This window comes from Astyanax mexicanus, chromosome 16 (genome assembly GCF_023375975.1).
Source record: "Astyanax mexicanus isolate ESR-SI-001 chromosome 16, AstMex3_surface, whole genome shotgun sequence".
NCBI classification, from domain to species: Eukaryota; Metazoa; Chordata; class Actinopteri; order Characiformes; family Acestrorhamphidae; genus Astyanax; species Astyanax mexicanus.
In genome coordinates this window covers 17,192,437-17,205,143 of record NC_064423.1, presented here as the reverse complement: position 1 = coordinate 17,205,143, position 12,707 = coordinate 17,192,437, and the positions used below count along the sequence as shown (strand labels likewise).

The 12,707-nt window shown below is 37.6% G+C and overlaps 1 protein-coding gene across 1 annotated transcript in view; it reads right to left on the bottom strand.

Moving 5' to 3' along the window:
- Nucleotides 1-523: 523 nt before the first annotated feature.
- The window catches only part of jupa (junction plakoglobin a), a 36,027-nt gene continuing 23,843 nt past the window's right edge, over nt 524-12,707 (bottom strand). Inside the window, exons 4-16 of the mRNA XM_007240135.4 lie at nt 12,114-12,367; nt 11,724-11,962; nt 10,878-11,079; nt 10,536-10,680; nt 10,010-10,113; nt 8,373-8,711; nt 7,938-8,090; nt 6,018-6,137; nt 5,702-5,852; nt 4,640-4,761; nt 4,495-4,537; nt 4,128-4,255; nt 524-2,103 (exon numbers count right to left, since the gene is read on the bottom strand). Coding sequence (XP_007240197.3) covers nt 4,134-4,255; nt 4,495-4,537; nt 4,640-4,761; nt 5,702-5,852; nt 6,018-6,137; nt 7,938-8,090; nt 8,373-8,711; nt 10,010-10,113; nt 10,536-10,680; nt 10,878-11,079; nt 11,724-11,962; nt 12,114-12,367 — 1,994 coding nt within the window. The 3' untranslated portion in view covers nt 524-2,103; nt 4,128-4,133. The remainder of the gene's footprint in view (nt 2,104-4,127; nt 4,256-4,494; nt 4,538-4,639; nt 4,762-5,701; nt 5,853-6,017; nt 6,138-7,937; nt 8,091-8,372; nt 8,712-10,009; nt 10,114-10,535; nt 10,681-10,877; nt 11,080-11,723; nt 11,963-12,113; nt 12,368-12,707) is intronic.

The window sequence follows — 12,707 nt, the reverse complement described above, 5'->3', positions numbered from 1 at the left end:
CTAAAAATATAAGATCTCAAATATCAAAATACATAAAGTGAAAATGAAGAAAATATATAGTTTAAAACCATTTCCAAATTTAATCAAAATTATATATAAGCTGAAAAAAACATTTGATAGATTTTATATATATATATATATATATATATATATATATATATATATATATATATATATCAGTTTCTATATATTTTTTAAGAGCCTTGAGAGATTTGGCTTCATACATTTTTCTTTGTAAAATCTTTTAATAAAAGCAATTAAAGACCACAGGTGGACACAAGCATGATGGGAGATAAAAAGTAAAAAATAAAAGTGATCAGGGGAAATAAAGTGTAACCTTAAGTCTTATATGAAGCATTTTTGTGAAAATTTTGACTGACAATGTTTGTACCTTTACTGTAGTGTGATTACAGCTGATAAAGGCTTTTTTTTCCTGACAAACCAGCACATGTGGGTGTCATAAACGTGTCTATTGCAAACCTGCAACAATCCCAATTTCCAGAAAGAAAATACACACAAAGAATCAATTAGTAACCATTTTTTATTTTTTTCTACAAAGTATGAAGTAGAAACACTATATAAAGACAATCCCTTGTCATGTATTCAACAATCCCTCTACAAGTTAATCATCACTTTCTGTGACACAACTCCACATTCTCTTCACTATGTTAGTGTTTATCCCTTACTTACCATTGGATGTATTTATTACATGGTAAAGAGCAAAAAAGCAGCTCTTTTAAATCTGTCGACTAGTGGACTTGGATGTTAATCTATCCTCATTAGTGTCTGTACATCTGGACTGACTGTTGAAAAATAGTAAAAGTATTGTGCCAGAGAGAAAGCATTAGCTAGCAAAAGGCCAGTGTATACACACGCACACGCACACACACCCCGCACGCTGAGGTGCTGCCCTGACCTGCAGTTCTGCTGCAGGGGGCTGAGAATGATATGATGAAGAATAACTGAAGACAGTATTTTTTTTTTTTGATAAAATATTGCAGCAAAAAAGTGAAAGTCACTCATTTACACATATTTAATTTGTTCGTTATTTTTGTTCAAGGAAAAATGCATATATAGTCAATGCCATACATTAAAATGGCATCAAATCAGCCAGTTTTAGTTAAAACCTTATATTGAAATCCACTTCAGCACAGTATATAAACCAGGGACGCCCAATCTGATCTGGAAAAGGGGTCAGTGTGGCTGCAGGATTTCATTCCAGCCACATAGAACATGACATTAGCTGTTTGAAGACTGATTTAACCAATAATAAAAAATAGCAGAATTATTTAATTACAATTTGTTTTTAAATAAACAAATAAAAACTGTTTAGCATCAAAATCTGCAGCAACACCCATCCTTTGCAGATATGTCTGAACATAAAACAATTATTATTTTTATAAGCCATTAAAAGCTTGTGTTTCCATCACAAGATCTTTGACTACATCATTATCATAATATTATAACATTTCTCCCCATCACTCAGCCAGCCACAAACTTGCTCAGGTAAGTATCATATAACAAAAAAAAGAAAGAAAAAATAGGCCAGTTTAAGAGTCTTGCCTGCTTTTAAATCCAACAATCATTATGTAAATTGAAGCCTCATTTAGAGAAAAGGAAAAAAAAAAAAAAAAGATCTAGATCTGAACTGGGGTCAGTTTATTCAGTCTCAGTGCTGGCAGCATTTTCCACAGTCAAATCTTAATAGCATAAAGAATAATAAAAAGCATGATTATCAACACAATAACTCAATAGTAAAATCTCTTTGGCAGTTTACCAGTCCTCTTGCCACCAAATGTGTTCGTACACCCACCAAAATAAGAGCCCTAAAATACAACGTTTTCTACACACAAAATAAAAGTAAGACGGTGTACACCATTGTTTTCATGAGAAGGCAGTGTTAAGTAATATCAGATTCTGTCCCTCGCAGCCCAGTGATAGTTGCATATAGTACAGCAGTGTGTGAGTGTGTGTGCAGACCCAATCCAGCTGAGGAATGTGTGAGCCACAGCCATCTAAGCTGAGGAAAGGCTCTACAGGGCAACGCTGAAGCAGTCACTCCAAAACACTCTTCCTTGTTGTTAAGCTTGAAGCAATAGTATTCTGTAAAAACACAACACAAACACCATCATGTTAGCATCATAGGGTTGCAACATTAGCAGTGACACAGTACTGTATTTTTTGCACTATAAGGATCACCAAAAAATGTTTAATTTTCCCAAAAAAATCATCAGTGCGCCTTAAAATCTAGTACAACTTATGTATAAATTTTTCCAGTCAGCTTATAAGGAGCACTAAAGCCACTCCACTGAAGTACAGAGTTATTCCACTGAAGTAGAGTTATATCGGAGTTTCAATTTAGTTCTCCAGTAGTATTAGCATTAGCTGCTAACCACGCTTTTGCTGTTCAGAGGTGAATATATCTGACTGTAGCCTGCATGTTTTTCTTGTTAAAACAAGCTACGTGGGATAAACCGCTAGCTAATATCTCCCTGACTTACCAGTGCACTCCGGGTTCCTCAGTTTAGCACTGTAAGTTGGCATTAGCCCGCTAATGCTAATGCTCCAGCTTTAGAGGAAATCTGTAAATCTAAGATTACTGTAAATAAACAGAAGATCTTTACTCCCCCAAATAAACAGTTTTCAGGAGAGAAATTTGTGTAGATTTGCATCCAGTGCTCGTTTGCAATATTATTTTTTTTTAACTACACTTTTGTTTACTTAGCTTTACAGGTACTGCCTGCTGAATAAAATGCGCCTTATAATCCGGTGCGCTTTATGTATGAAAACAGACCAGAAAATAGACATTTATTTATAGTGCGCCTTAAAAAAAAACGATGTGCCTTATAGTGCAAAAAATACAGTATTAGAAAAAATTAAATAAAAGTAATTTTCATGTTGTGTTCCTAACCATAACAACTTAAATTGCTGGGAAAGAGGAAATAACTATAAATGTCAACATTAACGTGTTAATGCATGCAGTTAATCTGGAAACTTTAACATGTATTTTTTTTTACGTGACAGAGCCTGACCACATATTAGCAGTTTATTAGTTTTATTTATTAACACAGCAACGCATACTGTTGAGTTGAGAAGATAAATTAGCTGTTATTTATGCTGAAGTTTTTCACACACAAACACACACACAGCTGATGGCACATTTCCTCCATTTGAGTTGTTAGTTGTGGAATATGGAGTTAGCTAGCATTTATTTTCTCAATTACAAATTTCTGTTGAACTCCGTAGCTCAGCACATTACGATATCCAAGCTATAAAACTACCTTGAGATAATTATAATATAGTAAATAAAAAAGGCTCAAAGTATGCCACTACACCATCATTTTTGTCCCCTTTCCAAAAATACAGGTAGTTACCTGCATTTCAAAAAGTAGTCATGATTGGCCATGGGGAACCAAAAAAACAAATGAAAACCTTGTTTTAGCCCAGCTTTGCACAAAACAAGCTAACCAGAATAAATGCATTGTTCCATTTACCTCACAAGTTAGATGTCAGAGCTGGGAATGAGATTTAACCCATGTTATCTACATTCCAGTTAAACATTCTGATAGTTGTAAACAATTTATCTAAAAAAACAGTTGGCCACAACTGGTTTTACACTTTTTTTTTACAATCACATCATACAGAAACACGTACACAGAGTGTAAATGTGAATAATCACATTGAAAATGTGAGCTTGCCTGCATTACACTTTCAATTAACTAACAATTTCTTAAATAATAGGCCTGTGCTTCTTTCATGCTGCACTGTTCAATTTGAAAATGTAGTTAAATGTCAGTTTTTGGGTTTAAATCGGGCTTGGGCTTGCTGATTTTGTTTTTGGCTCGATCTAAACGCTATAAGCAGTTTAGCCGTTTTGATTTTGAACTCAAGGTTGGTAAGGCTCTCGAGACTTTCCAAGAAAATCCGATTTGGGGTGTTCCACAACAAATCAGGAGAGTAGCAAAGAATGTAGAGAAACGGATGACTACAATTTGTAATTACAGGACTGATAAGTGCTAAATAAAAAAAATAATATTCTGGTATGTAGTGTTAATAGAAGAACAGCAGGTAAGCGAGGGAGTAAAAGACTGAGTGGGAGAGAGATGTGTTTAAACTTGTGTACAAACCTGTTGTTAGCAGGCATCATATGGTCTCTGCATTGAGTCAAAACCTTGTGGGTAATCATCTGCCATGTCGAGGTCCTGTTGCATGGGGTCATATCCATAGGCAGGCATGGCAAAGCGAGGATCAAGATCTGTAAAACAGAATTTATTCAAAAAATGCTTTTAGGCACTGAGTAGATTACTGGTACAGGAAATGTTTATGTACACTGTTGTTCGTCTATCTTTGCTGCCTTGCACAAACTATTATTGCTTAAAAAAATACCTAGTGAGATCTGGACTGAGAAATGTACTAGAATAAGAGCTTATTATTATTATTCTTTGCTAATACAATATGCATTACATATAATGAGTATTTTACATCAATACAGACCTTCTGGTGCATATCCAGGATCCATCATCGCATTGCTGTGAGCCTAAAAAAGATGAAAAACAATTTAAGATCAGTCTCAGTGGAATTATAATCTAGTAATATACTGTAGCTGTATATTTACTATCACCAGAGGGCGCACACTTACCATGTCCCATGCTGCAGGATCATGTTTGAAGAGAGAGTGCGTGAGCTCCACAGACACGCGCTTCTTGTAGTCTGCGTTTTTGTCTTCAGAAATACGGAAAAGCACAGCTGCCGCATAAGTAGCTGAAAGAGAAAGGTAATATAATCATTTCAGCTGTACTATAAACTTTGTTCACACACTATCACATACATGCATATACATGTACTTTATTTTTTTTCCTGCTTGCCCAACAAACCACTCGTTAATTAAATGTTTAATTAATGGCATATGCCCTCTACTGGATTAGAAAAGAAGACAAAGTAGGAAAAGTAGGGACACTTAGGTCTCCAGCCAGACAGAAAGGAGATGCAGTAACACAGCAAACCTGAGAACATTAGGTCACATCCATGTCAAACTAGCACAAGTTGATTTACAATCTACCCACAAACAAACGTTTCTATGATTATAATGTAATACTTAAAGCAGCATAATGTGAGAATTGGAATTTCCATACAAATTTGGGTGGTATTCACACTTTAAATCTCCACTAAATTACATGTTTTACACATGCATTTGTTGACAAGCTCAGAGATAGAATACTGTTGCTGAGTGAAGTGAAGGAAGCACATGGACAAAGGCAGAAGAGTAATTATCAATTTTCTTCTTCCTTTTTTTTTTTTTTACAAATATGACTTGAATTACATAACATTACTATTACAATTCTCACATGTCACTGTGGCCACAATGGAGACTATATTCCGTTATTAAATTTAGTTAAAGTCAGTGCAGCATATATTTTAAATAAGCATGCTTTTAAAACTGACAATTTAAAGTAATAATGCTACATAAAAACTAGTTTTAAACTAGCACATACTACCAAATAGGTTTTTAAGCTCGTTTTATGAGAATTGGTCACATGTTGACGCCTGCTTTAGTTGAAGTAAAATAAAGGAACAGGATCCTTAAAATGATCTAAAAATGAGCATATTTAGCCACCAAATGTTTTCTCTAAACTACTGCCCTGCTATGTATCTGTGATTTGGCCTATTTAATCGGATGTCTTCAAGCTTCTCTTCCACTCACCAATGCCCTCGTTGCTTGAGTGCAGCAGCTCCATGAGTGGAGCACAGGCTCCCTCATTATCGATGACCACTGCTGACTGTTTATCCAGAGCCAGCTCACATAGCACACCAGCAGCCACTCTCTTTATGTTATCCACTGGGGAGTAGAGCAGCTAGAGAAAAAGAGAGAGAGGAAGAGAGAGGGGGGTTAAGGAAGGCATACTATACTTCAAAAAGCCTGTCCCTTGAGAGAGAGTGAGAGACTTTTCTGCTCAGTGAGAAAAACAGCACTGAAATAGATCTACACAGCTGAAGAAAAGACTTGTTGCGACATTAACCTGCACAAACAGTGGGATGGTGTTCATGTCAGCGATGACTCCTCTACTCATGGGATCCCTGGCCATGATGTGAAGCGCCCCTGTGCAGCCCTCCACAATCTCCTCCATTCTCACTCCATCCTAAGAAAGAACAAGAAAGAAAGGGCATGAGGTGTTGTGAAACTAGATCTGGTAACTGCACCCTTTCGTTTTGGTGGTTTGGTTAAATAATTCATGGGGTGACATCAGAGATGTTCATATGAATGGCTGAAATGGTGGGTTAAAGAAGAGTCTTAAGTCTGAATGAGTCTCAAGTCTTTAGTAAAGAATTTTTGTAATGTCTCTTCATGAGCTGCTAACACTGCATTACAATAACAAAGGGGTAAATAAAAGGGGTATTTTTTAATTCGATTTTTACTAACAATATAGATTTGATTTCTTAAAAACTCACAAAAATTCCAGCTACGATGGCTGGCTACGACACCATCTAGCATGCATGTATTTAGACTATAGGCTAGGCTACATTCACTTTAGCAGGTTTACCAGTTTTACAGGTCTAAATGTGACCCAAATCCAATTTGTCCACTTTTATATTTGGTTCTAAATGGGACATATATTTAATTTGTGGGCATGTCACATCAACATGCTGGTTCAGATCAGATTTCATGCATCTGTATTAAGGCTGCAACGATTAGTTGATACAATGAACAATGTCGATTATTTAAAAAATGTTGTCTACAAATTTCATAGTCGACTAATCTTAATTTGTAACAGTATTGCATGGGGACAGAAGCGCAATGGGAGATGGGTCAAGCTCTCACTCACACACAGGTCACACTCAACTTAGTTTGTATCTTCAAAAGTGCCCAAACACAACAGATTACATATTTAATCACTAAATTTCAATATTTTCCATGTTTAAACAACATCCAGACATTTAAATGCCTTTTAAATCTCATGTTCAGCTGTTTTTATCATTTTTAGAGATGGAAGACATGGCAGAAATAATCTGACTGATCTTAATCGACTGATCAAAAAAAAAAAATCATAAGATTAGTCAACTACCAGAATAATCATTAGTTGCAGCCCTAATCTCTAACTCTAAAAAGACTCTTTGCACCAAAGTCAGTTATTTCCAAATACACCAGACTAAATCAGATTTATCAGTGATTTAAAGGTCTCATTTCATGTTTTTTTTTTTTCTTTTCTCACTAATTTTGCAGTGGTCTCTAGTATGAACCAATGCCCCTTGAGCCGTTTTTGTTTGTTTGTTTGTTTCAGGCTGTTTTAGTTGGGTGGAGGAGTGGGCAGCAGGGAAGAGAACAGCAGGATTTCAGCTGTTATTTGTGAATATTTAGGACACGCCAATATCTAGCCTCTGACTGGCTAATAGCACTGTGATGCTCCCTCTACTGCTCTGAAGTGGGTGGAGCAAGCCAAAATGGGAGAGGGCATGAATTCTGATTTATGGGTTGAGGACAGTCCGGGGATTTTCCTGATTCACAAGTTTTTCTGTCTATTTATTTTCATTGGCTAATGCAGGCAATGTGGGTAGAATAGCAGTTTCACATGAAGCATGCATATGCAACTATAAGTGATCTATCTTATTTAAAATGGAGCAAGTACTAAATGCTTTCCAGCGAAATTACACATTTAAAACATCATTAATAAAATGTAGTGTTTGGCTCAAAACAGCACAAAAAAAAGTAAAAAATTCAGCTTGAGCTTTACACATGGTCAAAACAGGCATCTTTTACACACGTTTTGTTTGATTTATTAACTGGATTACTATTTTGTAATTGGAATTTGGAAATTCTCAAACCTCGAGTTTTTAAGTCATTTAAGTCAAAACATTTGAGTCTAATCCAATCTTCAAATCTTTGCAATAACAGTCATTATTAAAATCACCTGTTATGCACATATTATTGACACACAGTCTACCTGATATGTTTGCTGGCTGGCTGAGCCGTGCTTCTGGGCATCCTGGTGGGCATTTATTAGCAGATTGACAAGCTTGGGAATAGCGTCTGCATCTCTGAGAGGTGCCTGATTGGCTGGACACAATGCCAGGTTACGAATCAAGCCAACCACAGCCTAAAGAGAAAAGAAACAACCATTAACACGACAACATTTGTTTATGATTACTAACAATCACATAATAAAAAAAAAATATATGCAATTAGATTTCATGTATGCTAGGGGAAAAATGTTAAAAAACAAACATTGCTTTAAATACCATATGAAATAAAATGGAAAAAAAAAAAAAAACACCCCAAAAACTTAAACCTTCTTCACTTCATAAGAAATGTGTATAAATCCTAAAACCAAAAATGTTAGCAGTTTTGTCCGTCATACTTTTCACAAATTGGTTCTCACCTTGACAACAGGCCAGTAGTATGGTTTGTTGAGCAGTTTGACGATAGCAGGGATGCCGTAATGTGTGCGGACGGCGTTTTGAGCCAACTCTGCTTCTGGGTGGCGGCTGGTGAGGTGGCGCAGGGCACAGGTAGCCGGTTCAGCCACGTCCTCCTTCTCTCCAGCCCGGAGCAGGGCGTGGATCAGTGCCTCCACTCCGTTGTTCTGAGTCACGTGAGTCTTGTTACGAGCATTGTTGCATGTGAGATTAGACAGGATTCCCGTAACACAGGCGAGCATGTTCACATCATCTGTGGACAGCAGGCCAATCAGCACCTGCAGCAGCCCGTCCAGTCCATCCTAAACAGAGAAAAAGACAACGCACATGGAGAACAAAATAAATATCATTAGAACACAAAATTGTAAGCTCAGCATTATAAATCAAATACATTCCTACTAGATATAATAGTTGACAGTTCAATTCAATAATTCAATAGTGTACAGTTCAATTGCTAAAACACAATTTTGTAAACTAGGCTGGTTTTATCTAAAGTCTTAACACAATTCACAAAACCACACAGCCAAACTGCGAAATACCTCATATATAAAACTACATACAGCTCTGGAAAAAACTAAGAGTTCATTTCAGTTTCTGAATCAGTTTCTCTGATTTTGCTATTTATATATGTTATATGTTTATATGTTTGAGTAAAATGAACATTGTTTTATTCTATAAACTACAGACATTTCTCCCAAATTCCAAATAAAAATACTGTCATTTAAAGCATTTTATTTGCAAAAAAATGAGAAATGGTTGAAATAACAAAAAAGATGCAGAGCTTTCAGACCTCAAATAATGCAAAGAAAACAAGTTAATATTCATAAAGTTTCAGAGTTCAAAAATCAATATTTGGTGGAATATCCCTGAGTTTTAATCAAAGTTTTAAATGCATCTTGGCATGTTCTCCTCCACCAGTCTTACACACTGCTTTTGGATAAATTTATGCCACTCCTGGTGCAAAAATTTAAGCAGTTCAGCTTGGTTTGATGGTTTGTGATCATCCATCTTACTGAATTTGGTCAAATCAAAAGCTTATCATTTTAAGTTGTCTTATTTTTTTTCAGAGCTGTATAGCATTATGAAAACTACATATATCAGTATCATATTACCTCATTGTTGTATAATGGAAAGCACTTTCGTCTTTAGTAAGCTTTGTCATAATAATAAAATTATTATTTCAGCAAACAAGTCAGCGCAATATACTGCAAATATATCTGTAAATGTCCAGATGACAGTAAAATGGATAAAGTTGGGCTGCATCCTTTGTCCAGCCTCTGGCATTTTTCAGCACATGGTTGATAACGTGATTGGCTAAGGTTGCTCTGATTTCATTTGAAAGTTGTTGTTTCTTTGGTCATGAACTCCTCAACCAGCTCTACCCCTCCCTTTCCTCCCTCTCTCACTCACTCTTCCTCCCCCCTCTCAAAAAATGTATTTAGAGTGTTGAAGACTTGAGAAGAGGTAATGGCCTCTGTGTCATTTTAAATAATTGAGCTACGCCCATCATTTTAGTGTGTTCACAACTGAAAAAAATTTAATAGCTGCTATCATTTCTAGCATGTAAGCACATGTCAGTTTTCAAGAAAATCTCCCAGACCTGTTTGGTAGCAGCATCAGAGAGGTTCCTCAGAGTCCACAGGCAGTTCTGTGACAGGCGCTGGCTAGAGCCTGTTACATGTTTCCCTAGAGCCTGCATTCCACCTGTGAAAGAAGGAAAGAAAGAAAGGAAGGAAGGAAGGTAAAAAAGAGGAAGGAACAGGAAGAAAGAGGTAGCAAACAACAGTAATTTATTAAACACCCACACACAGATTCCTCCACAGTTTCTAGACACAGAAGTACAAGACACTGGATTTCCTCAGTTCAGCTACAGTTAAGGGCTAATGAATGGACAGACCACATGGCACATTCCCAGTTAGTGCACTGCAGCAACAAGAACACTAACTGGATATGCATGAAAAGAGTTAAACGAGGGAGGGATGAATGCACAAAACAGCAATAAAGAACGGCTGAAAGAAAAAGAGGCAATGCTCTCACTGAGGCTGCGACTCCCCAGAGATTGATTGTCCTGCTAAAAGAGCAGTCGGTCCCTGGGAGCGCGCTCAGAGCTCTCCACTCTCACTCACCAGCTTCCACTATAGCCGGCTTGTTGCTAGGACACACAGAGAGAACTTTGAGTACGCGGCTGGTCGTCCACAGCAGCTTCTCGTAGTTGTAGTTTCTCATGATCTGCACCAGACCCTCTGGACCCCCGTTAGCCAGGATTATCAACTGCAGGTAAGGAGGAACCGATGAAAATATTGAAAAACTGAATCCACATATTAAATATAAATAAATAAAAAAATACTGTGCCAATACAGTTTATGTTTTTTGCATGGGCTTTTTAAAGTCAGTCATTCAAATACTGACCAATTAAACACAGGCAGGATTTCTATACACATCATGCATATAATCCCGTGCACACACACCTTGCTCTCCTGGTTGCCGTATGAGAGAAGCTGAAGGCAGTCTGTAGTAATAGCGAGGAACTTGGGATTGCTCTTCTTCAGCAGTGGGACCATCCTCTGCAGGCCATCAGCCAGACGCACGGCCATCTTGGCACCCTCCTGGTGCAGAAGCAGGTTGTGTAGAGTGGTGATGGCATAGAACAGAACCGACTCCATGGGAGAGCTGCAATAGAGACATTGACTATATATAAACAACAAGGAAAACTGACAAACAGTGATACAATTCTTTTAATTTTTAAATTTTACTGGCAAAACTATGGGCGTAACTACTCACAGTTTAAAGTATTAAAACCAAATATTATAAGATCAATGAATGTCATTTTTCTGGTCTATTTTCATACAAAAGACGCATTGTACAACACTAGTAAGGCACAGGGGGGGTCACCATGTATTCCTTCTAATTCAGCTTGTAAAGCTAAGCTAAGTAAACAGGACTGTAATTCTTAAAAAAATAAAACATTTTCTTTTAAATTCAAACGAGCACTTAAAGTTAATCTAATCTAAATAGATTTCTCTCATGAACTACACTGAGGAACCCTGAGTGGCCTACAATGTTATGGCTATAAAAAATCTATATGTTGTTTTCCCATCCCTGTTTCTTCTCAGAATAATAAGGGACCATCTTTTCAAGTTATCAATCTTACTGTGAACGCTGGTGTAAACTGGAGATGTTCGTGCACCTAAGCCTAGATCAGATGAGCTGAAACTGTGATTGTGTGACCTGAATGTACTAAGCAACTTTCTGTTAAAGGCAGAAGTGACGTCAAAATTGTCCTGGGTTTTTGTTCTCAGATGGCTGTATTTTACCTGAGCATGCGCACCAGGGCAGGGATACCGCCCGACTTGAAGATGGACAGCAGACCCTCGCGCTGGTGTGAGAGGTTGTGCAGGATGCTGGCTGTGGCTCTGGCTGTCTCCATGTCTCCTGTGTTCTGCATGGCCCTCACCACTGCGGCCACCATCTGCGGCGACTGCATCAGAGCCCGCCGGGACGCCTCCTTCTTCGTCAGCTGGTTTACAATCTGTGCTGCCTTGTTCACCACAACCTGGCCAAATGAATCAATGGTCAACGGGGTTCAAGTGGTCTGAGTGTTCTTAACTTAATGGAATGTTCTATTCATTTCAGTCAAACATTTAATTCTCAATGTAATAAAAACAAGCATTGATATAAAGGGAAAGGTTGAAAAGTTTTAATACCTGGTCATCATCATTCAGCAGCTTAGTGAGCTCAGGCACGGCACGGGTTGCCAGCTCAGCATCATCCTGATAGTTGATGAGGTGAATGATGGCTGTCTTGAGCATCTGTGAGGGCTCAGCCAACTTCTGCACGTTGGTCTGCTGGGAGGAGTCCAACTGTGTGGACAAAATAGTGGTCCCTCCTTCCATCGTCTCAGGAAACATGGCTGCCCTCACACGCTGGGCCCGGGTCATTGTGTACTGAGACTCCAGATCTGCAGGACGACACAGGAAGAGAGTGTGTTCAGTAAAAACACTTTTGATGGTAGAGAAAGATCTAGCTGTGGAACACTGTATAGGATTATGGAAGTGATTACTGGAATTAACGTGTGTTTTTGGTTAACGTAGCACATTTGGAATTTACCCCTTCCTGTGAAACGCCAGGTGGGAACACCTCTAAGATGCATTGTGATAAGAGTATGATTGGATGGCTCCAACCACATTCTATTTTAGTCTACAATGCAATAAGTTGTTTATGATCTGAGAAATATGCCTTAAATAGAATTTTTAAAGCAATGTTAAAGGCAGAAGTGAGATACACCGTCCTGATATTTT